The following is a 21,921-nucleotide window of genomic DNA, read 5'->3' as shown; positions in this document are numbered from 1 at the left end:
TTTTCAGAAGGTTTTGCATGTGCAGTGAAAGGTGTGCCAATATATTCAGAGCTGTGCCAGCACCAGTTCTGTCGTGTCAACAGATGGGGGCGCCATTGTCCCGCATGAAGGTATTCCACTCTGCTGCTGCTACCCCCCCTTCAACACACACACACACACACACACACACACACACACACACACACACACACACACACACACTACCCACCCCCGTCACAGATTACCAAAATTGGTGAAATTATTCAAAATTTCTAACTTAAATAACACGATAGTTTGTGTTAACCAATGCGTTCAAGGAATTAAATTTAGAAATAACAATGTTGAATTGGAATGATGGTACCTGTGCAGCTGGTGGTGGTAGGGATGATGATGATGATTATGATGATGATGATGATGATGATGATGATTTCATTAGATAGAAATTGAAATGCCTTTTTATCCTAAGCCTACATTAGTCACTTATTTATTTGATGTGGCAAATTAAATTACTAATTGTTATGTAGTTTCTTTCCTTCTTTTTTTTTTTTTTTTTTTTTTTTTTTTTTACCAAGGCCATTAAAACAGACCCCTGTTGCACTCCACTCAGGCCTGTGTAAAGTTGGTGGCGCACGGACGGATGGCGCACAAAGCCAAAGATAGAGTAACAAATCAGGAATTTCCCTTCTGCCACTCCTGAGATGCAAGAGAGGACAAAAGTTATGGATTAAACACTTCTCCTCTGAGAACCAAAAAGGAAAAGGGAAAATAAATTGCTTTAACTTTTTTTTTCTTCTTCTTCAAGATTCTCATTAATCCACAAGTCTCCCATGCGCGGTGAGGACATTAGTGGCGAATAAGTTGTTTTTATTTCATTATGGAATGTCTGGACCCATCAGCTTTGCATCATGGCCTCTTTTTCTTTTAAAGCTTTTCATGGGATTAATGGCGCACTGAGGGAAAGGCATCCATCGTGAATACCCTGATTTGCAAGTTGTAGTTTGGGTTTTATAACTTTCTTTCTTTTTTTTTTTTTTTCTTGGAGCCGTGCTCTTGGGATTGCTGTCGCTACACTTTTTCAACTGTTGGGTTCGTCGATGGCGTAGATGGTGGCAAGACTTTTTTTTTTACTCTTTTTGGATAAGGATTGAATATTTATTTATAAAGCCAGTACAATTTATCAACAATACTAACTACATTCTTGGATTATGATCGTGAAACAAGTCGGAGCGGTCAAAGCACAGTGAGAACTTTTGGAGAGGAGAAATGCGGAGCAAAAAAGGCGTCTAGAAGGATGCTGCTGCTTGTACAATGGAATTGAAGAACTCTTTTGCTGTTGTTGCGGTGGTTTGTCTATTTGTTTGCTCCAGTTTCAGCCAAGAACTCAATCCTAAAGGCAGAAATGTGTGCAAAGTACCAGGGTAAGCACTGCGCATCCGTACAGCATGTACACTACAAAAATAACCATTTCATCAAGTCATTTAATCTAGTATTGAGACTTAAAACGTATTTATCTTAAAACAAATGAAAAAGTCTGCCAGTGGAGTTGGATAATTTCACTCGTTTCCAATGCAAATTAAGTTTTACTTCCGTGAAACCAGGCTGATGATGACTGATTCCTTCTTGTTTCAAGATATGGATGCCACTTGTTTTAAAATAATCCTGTAACAAGTGAAACTGGATTGGAAACAAGTGTGATTACCTCACCACACTGGCACAATGTTTTCACGCGTTTGCAGAAAAAGATTAGCCTAAATCTGAATGCGAAACATAATAACTCGTTAAGATGGGCATTTTTTTGCAGTGCTGGCCTACTTCAGAATATGTGGATAGCGGCTCTCACTAAACGGAACAGAGTCGTCTATCACCCCTGATTTAAACCACGGATTTTACTCTCAGAGTATTTATTTTGCTTTCACGCCAAGAGGTCTTATCAGCACTGTTATTTCCCATGTATTATTCTACTTTGAAAGCTTTCTTTTTCTTCGTATAACTTCTTCGTTCACAGTCCACTGTAGTAGGAGGAGGAGTCCATTGAAGAAAGCAGCCATCCAGATGTGTGCATCTGGAGCTCGCTGTTTACATTGCTCTGTAGGGGGCGCTGCCATTGACCTGCAAGGCACTCGTGGCATCTGCTGATAACCCCAACCACATATTAGGCATTATAGTTCACAGTACACTTTTAAACATGCAGTAGGGGAGTTTGGAGGAAACTAATGGGATGTTGTGGTGCCTGAGACATAAAGCATTTGTCAGAATCATAGCACTGCACTGTTTCTACCTTAAATAGATGATTCCCCTTAAAGCAGAAGTCACAGGTTATTCCTATGATCCTGAACACCTCACTTTGTGGAGCTGCTGCACTGACACTTAATAGGAGAGACTGGCTTTTAAGACGCTGTGACAGCAGCACCCAGGGTGATGTTCCTGCTATATAGGCATATTTTTGCTTAACAGATGGTAGTTTCTTAAGCTCAAATAGGTGGAAAAAATTGAAACAAAAATGTATTCTAGGAGTCTACAAATCCAGTCTTCCACTCAGTGTATCAGGTCCAAAAAGCCTTTCTTGGTGACCACACAGATTACAGCCTTGGTTCTTTGGTTAGAAGTGTTCGAAGACAAATCTTTGTGTCCGCAATTGCTGACTGAGGTGTCCAAGGCTGTTGGGAGTAACATGAATTTTGCAATTGGGGGTGGGCAAAAAGCACTCATTCTGTTGCCATATTGTAATTCTTTCTGCGCATTAGGCCGACACGCTATGACAGATTTATGATAGAAATCATGTGCTCATTGTACATGTGAAAGTATCTCATGTTTCTTGTAGTCCAGTTGACCTCACTGACACACTGTGGAACAGACAAGCAGGGAGACTAAACCAGTGGAATTTGTTATGTGGTTATAGCTGGAGAGTTCCTGGAGCAAAAAGTGAAAATAGCTTATCTTAAGAGCCACACTCTGCATTTTTTCAGTGTAGTCAGACTGAAACGTAAAACAATCAAGAGCTGCTCTTCCGAGCTGAAGTTGTGCTCTCATCCCATACGATCCAGTGACTTTGCTTCATTGTGCAATGCAATGTTCATCATTTACTAGCCTATATAGATTTATAACCTCTATTGTACCGCTTTGTGAAGCTTTCATTGTGATAAACTATCCTCCACTGCAGATTTGACATTTTGCCCTCCTTTCAATATTCATTCATTCATTGCAGCAAGCTTTCCACTCACCACTCGCTTGTTTTTTTCATTTGACCATTATGTTTTATCCTTTTTAGACTTGATTTGCATGATGAATTGAAGGAAGTAGTTTTGCATTTATCATCACCAGTCAGCATTTCCTTTTTGTGTCCTCACATTACCAAATCAACCACTGAATCCAAGGGGAGCTGACAAACTCTGCTATTTCAAGAGGTCTTCAACACTCATTGTTTTTCACAATCCAGTGTTCCATAAAGCCTGTCTGGGAAAGTGAGAAGTTGTTATCCATGTGATGTTTTCAGTGTTGATGCAGAGAAATGTGTTTTTGAATTAACACCAGTCACTGAAGAACTTGGCAAAGGCAGTTGATGAATTCTGTATGTAATAACGAAAGGCACACAGGGAATTCAGCTTTGGTTCAAAACACCAAATGAGTTGCACACAACATAAAGAATACAATCTTTCTTCCTTAGTGCTGACATGGATTGGCTGTGTGTTAAAAGGTCAAGCAGGGTCAACTCCATACATGTTGACTGGAATTTGTCAAGATTAGGAGCAGCAGATGCGTCTGCAGAAAATAAAAAGTTGAATGCGGCACTATAAATTAGGGATGGTGCGATATATAGAAATTCAATATATCGCAATACAAAAAAGTGACAATACGTATCGTGGGGCAGAAAAAAATAATCGGAATATTAGCTCCATTTTATTCTGCAGTGGTAATCACAAATGAGACAGCTTACCCATCACAATTTCACAAGCTCTCCATCCAAATTATATTATTTACACTTTGTAGTACACTTCGAAGTTGTTGTTTACCTTCTACCAAGCCAGTGCCATCGCTAGAAAGATTTGTGGCTCAGAAATACAATTGTGCACTTTGTCAGAACTTTTATTTATTACACCGTATCGTGGTTGTATTGAATCGTGAACCCCATATTGCGTATGGAATCATATCGTGAGATAAGCATATCGTCCCGTCCCTAATGTAAATATATTGCGGTGAAAGCCTTATTATTTTGAAATCCTCTCCCTTTCATAACAAGTCTTTAGCTAAAGCATACAGAGGTTAGAAGCGTGATCTTCACCACGCGCCTGGTTTGGCAGGATAAGAAACGGTGTGCTGCTCACTGCTCATTGACTGAAGGCGGACTGCCATCTTCAAACACTTTGGGGGAAGTTAACGTGTTGCGGGGGCCCGCCAGAGGTCACAGGCGTGGGAGGAAGAGGAGACGCATCCGTCCTTTCCTGACAGACTCAAAACTTGGCTGCAAAAACCTCCTCTCTGAATACTCACACTCCTCCTCCTCCTCCTCCATAGCGCTAGCTTTCACCGGCAATGCTAATCACACCCAAAACAACTGTCTGCATGTGCCTGCTGTTCAGCCAGGCATAATCTCAGAGGGTTAACATTTCAAAAGTCCGGCCGCTCTCTTAAGTGTTGGATGCTGTCAAACTGGGCAAGGTTAAGGGGTTAAGGGGGCTTTGAGTGTGTATGTTTGGTGGATGTGAATTACCCATATTCATATAATTATACACCCATGTGCTAAGCATATGGGTTATGTACAATGCCCCGCATACTTCTTGAGTATTCAGCATCAGCCACATCAATGAGTATACTGTGAGATCAAAAGAGCCATACATGAGTTGGGCTGGTGGTGTGTACGGTGTGTTTAGCTTTGCTATGTGTTTGTTTTACTGTACTGTGTCAGCCAGCTGCCCTGTCCTCTTTCGTAACTGACTCTTTTTCTCACAACTTCTGTTCCAGGTCATCAGGATTTGTGTGCTGCAATGGATGGGGGCAGCTAGGGGATGAATGCCTGACACGTATGTAGCCCTACAGCGCTAACATTTTTCAATTTATATTTTATCCAATGTGCGAGCCAGTTGAATAATGTGGCATGTACTTGTTCACCCCAGCTCTCTGTGAAGGCAACTTTACCTGCAAGGAAAATGAGGTGTGTGTCAGGCCCAATGAATGTCGCTGTCGCCATGGATATTTTGGAGCTAGCTGTGACACCAGTAAGAGAATTTTTTATGTGTTTTTTTTTTTTCTTTCTGTCATTTCTAACCTTTTATAATGCTTGCCTCGCGCCTATTGTGTTTAAAGGTCAAATGACATAAACAATTGAATTCCACTGAGTAAATAGCATTTTTAACTCTCACTAAAATTGTCAAAACGCATTTTCTAAAACAAGAGATAAAATGAAATGTACTGCACTAGGGGTCTTTTAGGAGATGTGAGAAGTCAGAAGAAATTCTGCCTATTTGCTGATTACAGCGCTGTCTTTTTTACAGAGTGCCCGGCCCAGTTCTGGGGCCCTGACTGCAAGGGGAAATGTACATGTTACCCCAACGGCCAGTGTGACGACCTGACAGGCGAGTGTACCTGCAACCACAACCGCTGGGGACCTAACTGCGAGAATGCCTGCTTATGCCAAAAGGGCAAGTGTGACCAAGACACGGGCAAATGCACATGCCACCCTGGTGTCTGGGGTCCCCAGTGCAACAACAATTGCTACTGCAGCATCAACTCGGTGTGCGATGCGATGACGGGCCGTTGCCTGTGCAACCCTGGCTGGACGGGGCGGAACTGTGCAATCCAGTGTAACTGTAATAATTCACCGTGCGATCAGTTCACGGGACGCTGCCAGTGCCGGGAGAGGCTGTGGGGCCCGCGGTGTGAACGATACTGTCAGTGCATCCACGGCAAGTGCAACCAGGCGGACGGCTCGTGTACCTGCACACCAGGCTACCGTGGGAAGTTCTGCAGGGAACCGTGTCCTGCCGGGTTCTATGGACAAAACTGCAGGAACAGGTGGGAGAAAAAAACTCACCAGAGAGCAAATGTACCGTTTCAAAAACACAGGAAACATGCAGTTTTACAGATGCCTAATGTCCAGTTGCCTTGTCTGATCCGTATTACGGTGCGGTTTTGTGGTTTTGATAGGAAATAAGATTTGATGTATGCTGCAGCTGATAACCCTTAAAATATCTGAACATGTTACTCAATGGAGTAATATTAAAGTGAGATTTGGGAATTGGTATTCGCATTATCCCACAATCATCAGCCAACATGTTAAAGCAATTCAGGTTAAGTGCTTTACCTTCCATGGACTGCGCTGTTCTCATGATACAGAGTTGCCGGAGACCAAAAAGAACATGGTTACAGTTAAGTTGTTTATCTCCTTCTCTGACTATGTGATAGAGCTGAACAATTAATCGAAAAAAACTCGAAATCACAATAGGAACTTCTGCAATTTCCAAATCGCAGAGGCTGCAATTAATTGCTTAAGAGAGAGAGGCGTTCAAAATGTATTTCTAAACTTCTAAACAAGGTATTTTAGAGCTCTGGGTAATCTTTGGTCCATGAATCAAGTACAATATTGGTGAAAACCTTTCATCATACTCAAACTCAGTAAATTCTGCACACTGACATCTATTTTTCTTAACAAAATCACTTTTCTTTGAACAATTTTAAAGTGCTAAAAAATGACAAGAAAAACTTGTGATGATATGAATTACACGTGATGATATGAATTAAATGTGTAACAAATCAAAGCTGAAAATCATTGAAATGTGAAAATACTGGTGTTTCGGTTTATGTTTCAGATTCTTGGCTATTTTCAAAACATACAAATGAGATAGACAATGAGAATTTCAAAGTAAACAAGACAAAAACAGTTCTCCTGTGTTCCCTGGCTGACCCTAGGTGTGGACACTGCAAGGGCCAGCAGCCCTGCAAGGTGACCGAGGGACGCTGCATTACCTGCGACAGAGGCTGGAACGGGACGCGGTGTGATCAGCTCTGCTCCAAGGGCTTCTTTGGCGAAAACTGCCAGGAAGTGTGTCCCACCTGTAAAGACGGTCACCACTGCGACCCCATTCATGGCAAGTGCTCTCACTGCAACCCCGGCTGGATCGGGGACAGGTAAGAAAACACGCACATATAGGGATGGGACAATATGCTTATATGACCACGATACGATGTAATAAATAAAAGTTAAGTGACAACAAAGTCTGACTGTGCAGAATTATGTTGATTTCTGAGCCACAAATCTTCCTAGCAATGGCATTGGCTTGCTAGAACGTAAACAATTTAAATGTCATTACAAAGTGAAAATAATATAACTTCAATGAAGAGTTTGTGAAATTGTGATGGGCAAGATGTCTCATTTGTGATTACTACAGCAGAAGAAAATGGAGCTAACATCACAATTAATTTTTCTGCCCCACGATACGTATTGTCACATTTTTGTATTGCGATATATTGAATTGCGATATATAGTCCCATCCCTAATACACACACACACAGTAGCACTTCCAAACTTCCAAAAGAAGCACAAGCATAACATATTGTTCATATTTAGTTGTTCAGTCAGCCCGTTTCACACATGCTGCTTTATAATTTCCCAAAGTTAAAAACATAATGGCAGTGCCTTTAACTAGTAGCTGCTGTAATACCATTCTGCACACTGTGATAATGTCCATGACTCATACTCCCTAGCTTGATAATGACTGTAATCAAGGCATTCCTTCTGTGTGTGGTAGGTGCGAGGTGCGCTGCCCCAACGGCACGTATGGCGAGAACTGTGAGAACGACTGCAGTCACTGCTTTAACGGCGTCTGTCACGTTGTCACCGGAGAGTGCCTGTGTGACCCGGGGTTTTACGGGACCTAGTAAGTCGCACGACGCTTCGCACCCGAACACGCCATGTTTACGCCCTCGTCAGCTCTTCAACACACAGAGAAGAGGCCCAATGGCTGTCACGCTATGTTTGTCACTCACTCTTATCTCTTGGGTATTGAAGGAGCGTGCTTGTGTTTTGAGGTGTTTTTCACAGACACTGATAAAGCATGCTCCTGGAATAGCAAAGTAAAATTCCTACAAACAAAAAAAAAAAAAAAGAGGCTTCAATCACAGGAAAAAGTTTACTTGGCTCAGCTACACCGATCCCTTCTATTCCTTTTCTCTCTTGCTGTGGCCCATTTTGTGTATCTCTCACTTGGAATGAACAGTCAACAGATGTTGTTTTTGTCTCCTCTCTCTATTCAAGCTGCAATATGACCTGCCAGCCTGGTCAGTACGGAGTGAACTGTAACCAAACCTGCCCCTGCCATGACAAGAACTGTGATCCTGTGTCCGGTGCCTGCAATCTCCGTGAGAAAGCTTACTTTGTTCTTGATAAACATGCTTTTTTTTTTTTTTTTTTCGGCTGTGCAGTTCTGTATCTGGCATATCGATGTAAGGTCGACCATAAGCCATGTGGTTGTGATGATTCAATTGAGTTTCTGTGACGTTTTGGAAAGAGTTAGTGTTTTTTGAGAGGAAAACAACATATCTCTTCATATTACATATACAGCAAAAATGTAGGCCTGAACTGTCTGTCCAAATAGATAGGTTTGCCACCGGTGATGCTTGTGTACAGAAAGTTAGTTGGCCAGAGACAATGAGAACCAACAAACACACATCTATTCAGGTCAGTGTGTGTAGCGGGAGAGTTAACATAGCGGGGCCTTGATAGTGTTTCCAGACCCAGACCGGTGTCCTTTTTATGGCTGTGTTTGTTGGCTCTGTTCCTGTCCAGCCGGAGAGGCAGGAAGGAGGGGGAGGCAGGGGGAGGGGGTGGGGGGAGGGGGGGGGGGGTACGAGAGAGAGTGAGAGAGAGAGGAAGGAAGAAAGAGACCGAAAGAAAGAGGGGGATTGAGAGAAGGAGAAAGAGAAAAAGAGAACTTATAGTGGGAGGGAGAGAGAGAGAGAGAGAGAGAGTTGACTAGCGCAGAGGAAAAAGTCGAGAGATTGAAAAGAAAAGAGGAAGCGATAGGAAAGGAGGCAGGGGGAACGGCGTAGTTTAGGAAACAGAGGTCACTATGGATCTCGGCCAGTGGACCTGTTGGGCGGCAGCAGGTTGGTCAGTGATGTCACAGGGTCCCGTCACTTGCCCCCCCCCCCACCCCCCACCCCACCACGAGATTCCCTTTCCTTTATCCAGACGTACAGAGCGTCGACCATCCATCTCAGCCTTGTGTGACGCTATTTACCCCTTTAACTAATGACTTGTCCCACTGCTGGTGTCATCCCTCCTCACGGGCGCCATAATGCAGTATGGCTCCAATGCTGTCCGTATTTATGCAATAGAGCGCTCATTTTCTTTAGGGTGTATCCCGCTTAAAGAGGGGAGGGGTGCTAATAAATCATCGATGAGTTATGGTGAAGGGGAGCGTAGTGAAGACGGGATGAGGGAAGGAAGTTGCTTGCAGGAAATAACCGATGAGGGAGATAAGATTAATGGTGAGTTTACAGGTGGCGAATTTCACACTGTTGCAATCACATTTCCACAGAGATGCTTTACATGTCAAGTAGGGATGCACCGATATGTTGGCATCGGGATCAGTAGCGGCCGATATCAGCTTTAAAAAGCAATATCGGTATTGGTCACATATTATTTTTACTGCCGATTGTGGGATTGGCATTTTTCTGACCTTTTTTTCTTGGAGTGCGTCACTTAATACAACTGTCAGATTACCAACAGAATAAAACTAACATGGTCTTTTGTTTAAAAAACACTTAATTATCTTAAGATAGGCATGTCTGAAAAGCTTAACCTGTTTTTCACCTGCATTTGTACTAAGATTCCTACAAAAATGCATATCGGTATCAGCCAATATGGGTGGGAAATTATTGGATATTGGTGTCGGCCTCAAAAAATCTGATCGGTGCATCCCTAATGTCAAGCATCTATTGAGAAGCAATTGATAACACTATGCCATACAGTATCTTTGTCACTGGAGCTAAATATCACATTGTTAAAGATCATATACATACAGTAAGACAGTGATGTAATATATCACTTACTCCATATGCCAGTGATATGAGTGTATTAATATCGGATATCATAATAATAATCTATGCCCAGGCCTTTAGTGTTAGTGTTCTTAGAGAGAGAGCTTTGTTGAAACTGGCACTCAGAGCTTCACTGCGCCAGTGTGGCACACCCAGAATTCCCTGCGTCTCGTCTTTCAGAGCCCAACCAGCGGATGGGTGTGATCGCGGCGGGAACCCTGGTCTCCTTCTTACTGATTGTCCTCCTCTCGCTGCTGTGCTGCTGCTGCCTCTGTCGACACAAAGACGACCACAAGTGAGTGACAGACAGGTGACCGGCCTGGCGCAGTGGTGCATGATGGGATGGGGTCTTGAGTTCCCAGTGGGCGGCTTAGCCTGGTCGTGAAAATACGCTTATGCATACGACTCCGCACTGTAATAGGGGGAAAATATTTTCTTTTTTCTCTCTCTCTCGTAGGTACCAGGGTGTTAAAAGAATAAATGCATATAAATTGTATTTTAAGCACATTTATGTATTGACATTACAGTGCGAGTAGCAATGTGAGTAGCCCCTAAGCCCACTGGATGAGGCACAGAGCCACGCTTAATGTGCCTCTTTTGAATGATTCAGTTGGATTTCCATGGCGTCATCCCTTTTCAGTCCTGACCAAGACAACTTTACCAACAGCAAAAAAGCCAAGCGGATCCTGTGCGGACGATTCAGCCGAATCAGCACCAAACTCCCCCGTATTCCACTGAGGCGACAGAAACTGCCCAAAGTAGTCGGTAAGCCCCAAAACTCTTCCTCACATCCCGCCGCAACGCTGCCAGACACTGCTGCATTTTATGTAATCTTCCTTTCTGCTGCTTGTACAACATGATCTGCTTCAGCTCAGCCTTTCTTTGCTTTGTTAACAAGCATAGGACATGGATGTAAGGATTTTGACATACAATGCAGAGATGTTGCAGAGAATATATTCAACGCCTCTCAATTCTTCTGAATCATCCTTAGTGTCTACAGCTCAACACAGGAGAGACAATGACAGCAATGAGCGGCAATTAGAGAGAGTATTTTCATTCGGTGCTACCTTGGTCTGCCTCTTAGAAGATGAATAGGGTTGAAAGTGTATGGTGGCTGCCAGGCGGGTATGGGGTTTCATTTGAAAGGAATGCACTGGTTTTAGAGCCCCTTATTATTCTTGGCACCCTCAAATGCCATGTGTTCATATTATTACAACCCTAAACTGGGGCTTTTTTTTTTTCTTCTTCTTCTTCTTCTCCTCTTCTTTACTCGTTTCCATCTCTTCTTCCCCCAAGAAAATTTTTCTTGGGCTGAGGAGGAGGCTGTGTTATTAAAAGAAGGCCGGTGGTTGTCGGGGGGCCCGGGTGGTGGTGAGTGATGCGCTATCAAAGGCCGCACTGTTTGGGCGGACGCTGAGCTCCCGCTCCACGCGGAGGTCTCGTGGTCTGCGATAGGTCTGTCTGTGACCCCCAGTCTTTTTCACAGCAGAGGGTGCGGAAACCCTGGAGGCATCTTTCAAACGTCAACACACTGTAAACAGGGCAGTTTTTGTGTAGGGTTCCTAGAGTTTCAATTTCAAACTTAATTTCTTGATTTGATTTGATTTGCCCCCACTAACTATGCCACTCTATATCACTCTATAGACAAAGAGTATTCTTCACAGCAACAAATCTCAGAATATGATAGATGACAGGGGTCTAAAACCACTGAAAATATGTTATTATGTATAATGGGACAGTTCAAACAGTATTTTTAAGTACTTTTCAAAACGTTTTTGTGCAATTTCCAAAATTTTACAAGACCGGGAAATTATCACATTCTTTTTGTAAACATTTCCAGACTTCCCAGACCTGTGTAGGAAGCTTGTTGTTTTAACTGTGCTACAAATCTTTTGATTTGTTTATTGAAAGAGAAGATTAATCACGCTACATTTGTCGGAATATAGGGATGACTTCTGAAGTTCATTCCTAACTTTGTTTGGGCTTAAGTATTGTCGTGTAGCACTGTAATATGATGCTTTAACAGGAGTTGGTTGAAGTCAGTGTGGTGTGGAAGGAGTTAAAGTGTGATGACCTGGTTTCTTTTCCATGTCTGAGCAGCATGTGCTTCCTCAGTTATCCAGCTGATTTTTTAAGCCAGCATTTGTCTCTATTATGCCTGCACCAAAAGACAACACAGGAACACAGTTGTCTTTGTCATCACATTGCGGGACATTAATATGCTTATTTGTGAACAGCTTGAGAGTGCCATGTAAGCCATAAACAATGTGCTGGGGGCATAGAAAGTGACATTTTGTCAAAAAAACTGTTGCAAACAAATTATCTGTTTCATGTTTTTACAAAAAGAAATTGGGACATGTCTGTACTGCAAGCAAAGTATAGCAATGCATTTTTAGATTCTCCACGTCACTTCTCCCTAAAGATTTCCAAATGCACAGGCAACAGGCAGGACCACCATGTACCAATCAAATTTAAGAACAGACCTCAATACCTAGCCAAACTGCGTACAATTGGTCAGTTTCTCTCTGCTTCCCGCTCTGTCCTATTCAGAATCTAGTTACTCTGCTTTCCTCGTTGGCCTACCCACAGAAGCGTGGCTTGCCAACGTTTTGAAACTCTAACCCTGACTGGGGGCTACACAGTCCTGCACACACACATTCCAGAGGAGGCCCAATGGGGCTGGAAACAGGAAGTGGTCAAATTTACCCCAACCCGTGTCAGAACTGTGATTTATCCACACCAGGGTCAGTGGCAACAGATGTGGCAGACAAAAGGAAAAAAAGGAACAGGGGAGAAGGGAAGGAAGACAACATTTACTCCTCTATTAGCATAGCTAGCCTCTGAATATAGCTACATGAACACCCTGCCACATATTCACCTCTTGGCAAAGCTGGGGCTGTGTGCTTAGAGTTTGTCATTCCATTCTAAGCATATTTATTCCATGCCCTTCAGTTTCATGTCTGTGCTGCGTTCCTCTGTGTGTCCAAGTCCTTCACCAGGATGAGTGCTGAGAGCAGGGCCACCTGCTTTTTTTTTTTTTACCTTTATTTATCCAGGGAAAGTCAACTGAGATTGCAAACTCATTTGCAACAACATTCTGCTTCACATCCGTGCTGCTACACACATCCACAACTGGGAGGAAACCTTGTGAACATTGCAACTCCTCCAAGGTGCATGAATCAAAACAAGCCAAAGAAATGAGAAAATTCAGCTGCTTGGAGAGAAATTGACAAAGCTTTAATATTAAGAACCAAAGCGTTTCAGCTGCAATAGCCATCGTTCATAAGGGTTACAGGATTGCATGCATATTCAACAATAAATATGGCATCTGATTGGTCTCTGGGCCATGTTGGATGTCAATGAATGCATTTATGCATGTTTTGGCTGCTATAGCCTTCATAGTTACAGGATTGTATGAAGGCTATAGCAGCCAAAACGTGTTGATTTTTAATCTTAAAGCTTCGTCAATTGTTCTCCAACAGTTGCTGAATTGTTTACTTTCACAACTGCCCAATACTACCAAAGCCCCCTACTGTTGGCCGCTGAGCAACTCCACTGGAGCAGCTGGGGGTTGAGTGCCTTGCTCAAGTGCACCTTGGCAGAAGGGGTAGGGGATTTGTCATTCGCTTTCTATACCCAGATTTTCAAAGCCGGACGGGGCATTTGAACTGGCAACCTTCTGGTCACAGCCCACTTATCTAACCTCTAGGCTGCCGCTGCCCCAGCTTTGGAAAGGCGTGTCCTCCTTAGCAACTGCAGTGCAGCTTTGCAGCTGGGACGTGTCAATAATGCCCCGTTGTGCTTTGGCCTCCATGTAGGGTGGGATCTGCAGAACAATCTGCCCCACTAGACTCACAGTCTGGAGGGAGCTGCACTCAAGGACAGCAGTTGTTCACTGTTGCATACAAGTAATGTCGCAAAATGCCCATGTGTTAGCTTGTTGACTAACTTAACTGAAGTCTTTGCATAGGTTAGCTGTTTTGCATTCCTCAGTTCCTCAGACTGTCTGCCTTTTAGACCGCTGCTGCACAGTAAGGATCTTGCACAAGGGCAAAAGTGCAGACAAAGCACACACTCTGCCTTATTCATTTATTTATTCCCCTCATTGAATTTGAGCACAATATTTTCATATTTAAGAAGCACATATAAAATTATTTTCTTGTACTTTTCTCCTCCACGCCTCTAGATAAATATTTGGCTGGGTTCTGTATACAGTATATTGTTTCTAGCAGTTGACACAGCCATAATCTACCTCATCCACACCAAGCTGATTTCCTCTATATAGTTACTCCAATCACAACAGTTGTACCAAAACTTAAAATATGTATCTTGAAATGAGATCTGATGTTTTGGGAAAAAAATGAACTTTGTGGAATAATTTTGTAATAAAAATGTATTTTTACACCTATAATTCAATTTACTTTACATAACTGTATATTGATAAGAGTAGTGCATGTAGTCACAACAGTCCAAAACAGTTACATGTTCACAAAATGACTGTAATCTGGCATTTAATCTGAGTGTACAGGATATCCCATAATAATCACTTGCTTGGGTGCACTTGGGTGGAAGTCCCCTCCACATAGTGCCAGTATATCAAAATACTTTTGTTATTCTTGCTCTTGTTATTCTTTTTTTGTACACACATCTGTAATCGCTTATTGTAGACCGTAGACTGTGTTGTAGACAAGTTGCACCTGTGTTGACATTATCCACCCTATAATAGCAACACACACAAAGACATAGGTCCCCCCAAACTCAAAGTTTCCAAGCAATTCACATTATTCAAGATCACTTGTGTTGGATAAATGTGAGAAAGATTCCAGCAACGAAAAGAAAGAACAAAATGCACTGGTTTTAGATCAGTGTAGCAAAATTTATAGATTGACCTAATATGAGCTGTATTTCCAGCATATCAGCATGCTCTTGCATCTGAGTTAAAGATTCAGTAGATAACTTCTAAAATTTTGACTACTAGCTGAAACTCAGCAGCCTCAAGCAGAAAAAAAAACTGGGTCCCTGAAAATCGCTTTGTACAAACAAACACGTCAGTACACACACAATTTCCGCGGCGCACGCACCTTCTCTGACCCATTTCTGTTTTGGCCGTGACCAAATCTGATTGTTGTTTGAGAAGTTGAAGGCAAGAAAAGCAAATCAGACAGGGATGTGGTGTGAGGCAGACTGATGGGCAAGGGAAGAAAGAGAATAAACAATAGAGAGGCTCTGAGAAAGAATAAGCCAGACATGCTACGTTTCAATTTTAGGGTGAGCGGATTTCATTCTCAAGTGTTGTATGTATGAATTTATGTTATTTAGATCATGAATGCCTAGCATTTTTAAAGTGTGTGCAGTATCAAACACTAGTGTCAGTAGGTGCAGTGAGAAGATAAACAAAGCTGTGTGAAAACTATGGATATTACAGCTAAAATGCTAAATAAATGCACTTTGTCATTTGATAGTGCTTTTTACAAGTCACCATGCTTAGTTTCAAGTTTAAATTGGAATGCAAGAGAATCTAGATCTGCAAAAACTTGCAAGTAGATCGCATTTTTTTTTTTAGAAATCATCAATAATTAACAGCAAAAGAGCAAGGATTTGTTCCTGGCCAAGGGTCTGGTACAGGTAGGGGATTCCTTCCATAGAGGGTTTATCTGAGTACTAAACAAACGGATGGACCCATGTGTCATCGGGTGTGTAAACAGGAGCATCTGATGTGGTCGGTCATGTTGAGTTAACGCCTGTTCCAGTTCAGGCCAGAACTGCACTGTTCACGCCAGATGGGAAGATCAACCGCAAGCATCCCCCAGAAACCACAACTGTCCTAAGACTAAGAGAGAAAGTTTACTGACCTACATACAGCTGAGGGAGTGTATTCACTGCAAGATGGACTAAAAATGTAAAATAAATATTAGTATGCCAAGACAGAATAAGTAGACTAGAATAAGACATGATAGAACATTACTCTTTACTGTAACATTAGACCAATATAAAGGTTTGCCAATATATTGTGCCGATATTGGCCTTTTATTACATATTGGATATTGGCCAGTTAGGTTGTTCATCACCGTTATGATAGCAGTTCCTCCCTGATTATGGCTACATAAAAATGTCTGGATAAAGTCTGCAAAAAATATTGGTGTCAGCCTTCAAAAACACATATTGGTCAAACCCTAGTTTACACATGCAAACCCACTTTTTTCCACATCCAACACTTTCTTCAATATTATTGTTGTTGTGAGTGTGAGAGCAGACTGTTGTTCTTGTAACACGGTATAATGCCCTCTGGCTGACCTTTTGGCTTCTCCGTTTGTTTTCTCTCCTCGCCCCCCTCCCAGTAGCCCACCACGACCCAGAGAACACCTTCAACTGCAGCTTCATCGAGCCCCCCTCGGTGGCCGAGCAGCCCTCCCCCTCCTCCTGGTCGTCCCAGGAGTCCTTCTCTTCCTTCGAGAGTGGAGACGAAGGGCCGGTTTACTGCGTGCCCCACGAAGGTGAGTCATCGGAGGCGTAAATAAACAGTTTAGCTATCTGGAATGTCGCACATAAATGCATATTCTGTCTTGAAGGAGCCTGTACATGCTCTCTTTCACACACGCACACACACACACACACACTGATATAAACACAGCTCTGTCGCAAATGTGTGCGCGAATCAGTCATGTTCCCCAGTGTGACGGTGCAGTGACTCACCCACTTCTGCAAATCGCATTAGGAAGATAGTTGGCTCCTTATCGTATGCCATCTAGGCCCAGGTCTTCGCTCTGAGAGTAAGGAGAGCATAAACAGGAAATGGAATGGTCAAGTCAGCATATGGCACTTGTCCAAGCTGTGACTCACTCCTTAAGTTCAGTGGAAAACTCCCTTTTCATCAGTTTCCTGCAAGTCAGTTGATGCAAGTCAGGCTTTTTGGTTGTTTTTTTTGTGTTTAAAACAGCTATTTATTTTCTTTTTTGATTGATGGGTTTGTTGTGTTCTCCCAATACTTTGGTTCAGATATTATTTTCCCCATGGACGGTTCAAGGGCTTTGAAACAACTGATTTTAAGCTACTAGCCTCAGGCCCAAAATAATTACAGTAAACATCACAAAAGTTTTGAATTACAGTTGCACCGATAGTATCTGTAGTATTAGAGCTGATCTAGCTCCCAAGTATTCGTACACAGATTGACAAATGAAGCTGTCCAGATATTGATCGTTAAATAATATGAATATAAATCAATAGAAAACTTTTCTGGCAGGAGGAGAAATGTCCCCTGACATATTGAAAACATTTAAATGCTCCTATGTGTGAAGTTCAGAGGCATAAAACTTATTATTTAGATGAAGAGCCTTGGCTTTGCAGGCTAAATACCATTCTGCTTTGTAGGCATAACCTACTGCACTGTCCTGTATCTAATAACCTCTCAATAAACTGTTTCTGAGAGTCCCTCAATAAGTTGTATTTGATCAGGGTAAAAAGAGAAGTTATATCCTCTAGCCTATGTTATGTAGTCTGTTTTCTATTTTATTATCATTATGTGTGTTATTTGATTGGGGATTATTATACAATGGCTCGTGCTTAATTCAATCAATTTGATGAATAAATAAACACAACTGATGTACTTGTTTTTTATAAAAGGCCAATACTACGTGGCATGAATGACTGTAAATTGAACATGTGGATCAGTTCTCATATCGACTGCCCTATTTAATAGTGTACTTGGTACTTTGTTTCTGAAGAATTGGTATCGGTGCAGGTCTATTTTGAATTCTTCACTGGATAAATCCCTGACTAATGCCTATTGATCTGCCACTGTTCCACAGAGTCTGTGAATGAAAGCAAGGAGAAGAGCAGCCCTAGCCCCGCAGTAGAGAAGCCAGCAGCTGTCCCCAGTGAGGAGGATGCGGGGGAATACACTTCCCTGAAAGACACCAGTGTCACAAAACCAGAAGGGAGCGAGCAGCCGCTGCTCAAGTCCTCCGACAGTGAAGGCTCCACCAGTGGCTCTGAGTCCGCGATTGGGGCCCTCTACGCCCGCATCGCCCGCCTCTCCAAGCACTCCAAGGAGGATGAGGGCAGCGGCAAGGACGGGGACGGCACTCCTACCCCGGAGGCGAAGCGCAATGGAAAGCCGCCTCCTTCACCTGGCAAGCCCAAACCTCGCCCACCGGACCCATCCACGAAGCCCAAGGTGTCGTGGATCCATGGAAACGCTACGGGGTCTCCGCAGCCAGAGCAGCAGGCGCAGGGGGTAATGAAGGCTCTTGCGGTGCCAAAGGAGAAGAAGAGGAGCTCCAGCGATGGCTCAGCCAAGAGTGAGGAACGGCAGAAAATTAAGGAGCAAGCCAAGGAGAAGAGCCGTGAGCAGCAGAAGAATCAGGAGGGGAAGGGGGCCGACGCCAACGGCTCCCCCAGCAAACACAAATCTCAGCGAGGCAGCAAGTCTGGGGAGGAGCACAGCAGCCCCAGCCACATGGAGCACATCAATGGCGTCGTCCAGAATGCCCTCAAGAAGATTAGTAACTTCCACAGCTCCTCCTCAGATAAGAAGAGCTCCGACAGTCCGAAGGAGTCGCCCAAGGAGCCACCCAAGAGCCCCAAAGTCATCCACCCTCATATGAACTCTGAGGCCGCCACGCTCCTGGCTGCTCAGCTCAAGGAGAAAACCCAAAGCATCAACAGGAACGAGGGGACGGGTCTGATTAAGACCAATGGTCTATCCACGCCAAAGTCCAACCGGGAGAAGCCCACACCTCCGCAGAAAGCCAAGAGGACCCCCTCCACCGGCTTGGGCCAGCAGGGCTCCACCAAGCCCCTGCTGCCCACCTCCAGCAGCCTCCAGAAGATGGTGGGCCCCGTCACCGCCGACCCAGGAACCCCCGAAGCCAAGAGCCCGGAGAAGCAGGACTTGAACGGCTCAAGGGCGGGGGACCCCGCGTTGGATCCTACACCAAAGAAGACTCCCATAAAAAAGCCACCCAGGAAGAAAGGCAAGGAGGGTACTTTGGATATGTCGGAAAATAAAACACCCCAGCAAAAGACAGCCATTATGCCACCACAGATAGTGAAATAAGCCAAGGTTTGTAATGGATTTCCAAAGGACTAAAATGACTTTGTTGGAGGGTGAACCACATAGTTTTTCAACCAAGGAATTTATACATGTTTTGTGTGAGTGTGCTGTGGCTCCAGGACCAGTAGAAAGTGGGAAATACTTTTAAACTGAGGGCTCAATTGAATCGTATTGGTGAGTTGTACTATAATGACCTCTATACTACGTAGTATTACATTTCATGAATCCTCTTTTGTATAACAACTATGTATCGATTTCACACCACAACCTGTGGCTAAGCCGGACACAACTGTGAGAACTTCAGCCTGAGAGTTTTAACAGTGGCACACAGACATAATCCATAGTTCATTCATCTCTATTCCTCTACAGTATGTCCACCACTATATTTATGTATGAATCGCTGTTGAATTTGCATAATTGTCATTTGTAATGCAGTTGTTTTTAAAAAATAGCAATATTTTTTTATATATGGTCTCCACAGGTACTGAAGGTACTAAAAAGTAACCAGAAAATTAGGTCCTCTGAGGATTGCTTGCTAAAGTTTTTCTCACTGTTGCTATGGATCCAACTGCAGAGCACAAGTAGTATTTAACCCGAATACTGTGCCATAAGTCACCCTGAGTTAAATAAGGTCCTTATTCTTGACGTCAAGGCTATTTTTTCCTGAAGTATTTATGTCGATCAGCAATTTCACTTCTGCAGTTTCACCAGACATGATTTGTTGTAGAAACAAACAATGAAACAATTCTTAATCTTTATAAAAGCAGGTGGTTTTTATCCTTTTTACTACCGGAGCAAGGATTTTTTTTTTTAATCATAATCAGCTAAATGTCACACCAAAAATTACACAACTTATGCTACATTTAGGTCGTACTCTATTTCATGCTTGAGTCACCTTTAATTCCTCACAGAGTTTTAGTTTTGATATCAGGGCTTTTCCTCACAGAAATATTGAATTTTGGGACTTAAAAACTTTCTTCTACAACTCCGTCAGACATGGTTTGTTGGAGACCAAACAAGCTCTTTGATCTTTGTGCAAAAAAAAAGGCTGTTTTCATCCTCTTTCATACTACTGCTAGCACCAAATCACCAGGATATGCTCTTACTGTAGCTTTTATTCAGTCAGCTAAACCACTAAACCAAAAATGTTAATCCCAAGCTATCCTATGTCCTCGCTGTATGTCATGCTTATAAATCACTTTAAACTCTCTTACTTTTTCCATAATACAGCAACATCCACAGTTTCCCTCTGCTGATTTTCTTTAAGACAACATAGGACAATATCTTACCCACCTTGTAGATCAAATGCTGGATGGATAGTATTATCACAGTAATGTCTGTTATTTGCATTCTCTAAATTTCAGTGAATAGAGTCAGTCAGTTACCTTGCCTGGAAAACACATTTTGAAGGCCACTATCATGTGTCTTTCTTCTCTGTTTTAGTTAGTAATGCATTAGAAGAGCAACTAGGCCAATACAACCATGTGAGATGTTCTCATTTCCCGTGAATGATATGCTGATGTCATTGGGGTCTTGTGTGAAAAATTTGTGTTATAGATGTTTGGTCCCTGAAGGAGCATATTATCTCAAGCTAGTGGGGTCATGCTGATGTAACGAGATGCTTCAGTTTCATCGTGTGACTCTATAACAGTAAATGGTACCAGTGCCCGGAGTGTTAAAAAACACCTCACCTGTGGATTAGTTTAACCAACAGAAGCCATGTTTGCCTTGAACGGGTTTGCCAACTTGAATGATTAAATATTGATTTTAAAATGAGTAAACCAAAGAGGTGTGGGATCAAAGATACTTCAACTGAGTCTATTCAGTTTCACATCAAGAGGAAGGTCTTTATTCCAGTAATCGGTGGATAGCTTTATTGAAAGTAGCACTCAAAACATGAGCTATGGACAATGGATGAGAGCAGTACAGCCAAAATACTCACAAAGGCCATAGACACAGGTCCCACACTTAATGTCTGCAAGATTACAACACGCCACTGGCACTTTATGTGCTGAAGAATACGAATTTTACATTCACAGCTAATTTGAAACAATTGCCTTGTGTTTTCTTTGTGTTTTTATCAAGGTACAGCCAGTTTCTTTGTCTTTGTGTATTTTTTCAACATTTTCTACTTGTAAAGATTGTGTACTTTTTATTATCTTTGTAAGCTGTGCTTATATGACCCTTTTTAGTTCCTCTGTTTTTCTTGGTGTCAATGAACTGGCTTTCATGTTGTATTTGCTTTTTTTTGTATGTTGCTTATTTTGGGCTCTGAAGCAAACCTATGAGTACTTCCCTCCTGTAAAGTTTACATTGGCTCTGTAATTGTTCTCTGTTGATGTTATTGTTTGTGTAACACTTAACTGCATGACGCAGAGTGTAATTATATGGCATTAATAGCTACACAGGAAATCTGTAATCTTCTTGTTCCCTCCAATTGTTATCATTGCCTCCCATAGGAAAAATAACGCATACGGAAAGGATTGTACAATACTACTATGATACCACTGTTGAAAAAAATGCATATACCTGAAACCATAACATTGTGTGATTATAAAGTGGCAATTTTAAGTGAGCAAAAAACATATCTTTTCATATCTGACTGGCCCGTGCCTGTTTCTATAGGCTTGCAGTGCATATTTGTAAAGAAGGGCCTTGAAACGCTGCAAAAACATTAGCAATTGTACGGTATATTTTGTCTGTTGTGGTTTGTTATTAGCGACTTTGATTTCCATTTGTGTATGGTCGTTAAATTGGTGTTTCCTCATTTACTTCTTTGAAATAAAAAAGCAATACATGTAGCTATACTGAAACAAAAACATAAAAATCAGTCCTCATTTAATCAGTTTACAACA

The 21,921-nt window shown here is 42.5% G+C and overlaps 1 protein-coding gene across 2 annotated transcripts; it reads left to right on the top strand.

Annotated features, from left to right (window-relative positions):
• The first annotated feature begins 634 nt into the window (after window positions 1–634).
• scarf2 (scavenger receptor class F, member 2) lies at window positions 635–21,874 on the top strand. Of its 2 annotated transcripts, none has more exons than XM_071535366.1 (11): window positions 635–1,397; window positions 4,939–4,997; window positions 5,091–5,192; window positions 5,469–5,988; window positions 6,883–7,101; window positions 7,722–7,850; window positions 8,228–8,331; window positions 10,195–10,309; window positions 10,682–10,779; window positions 16,356–16,508; window positions 17,820–21,874. In XM_071535366.1, exons 1-11 carry the CDS (start codon window positions 1,288–1,290, stop codon window positions 19,067–19,069), a joined length of 2,859 nt encoding a protein of 952 aa, XP_071391467.1. In that variant the 5' UTR covers window positions 635–1,287; the 3' UTR covers window positions 19,070–21,874. The 2 variants fall into 2 exon arrangements, with proteins under 2 accessions (XP_071391467.1, XP_071391466.1); XM_071535365.1 differs by having other exon boundaries at window positions 16,353–16,508.
• Window positions 21,875–21,921: the final 47 nt, after the last annotated feature.

The sequence above is a fragment of the Centroberyx affinis genome, unplaced genomic scaffold (assembly GCF_046629955.1).
Source record: "Centroberyx affinis isolate AG114_WGS23_722 - 3 ecotype Tasmania unplaced genomic scaffold, CSIRO-AGI_Caff_v1 ptg002694l_1, whole genome shotgun sequence".
In the NCBI taxonomy this organism is placed as follows: Eukaryota; Metazoa; Chordata; class Actinopteri; order Beryciformes; family Berycidae; genus Centroberyx; species Centroberyx affinis.
The sequence above is the reverse complement of the archived record's forward strand: the minus strand, read 5'-3'. Positions and strand labels throughout refer to the sequence as shown.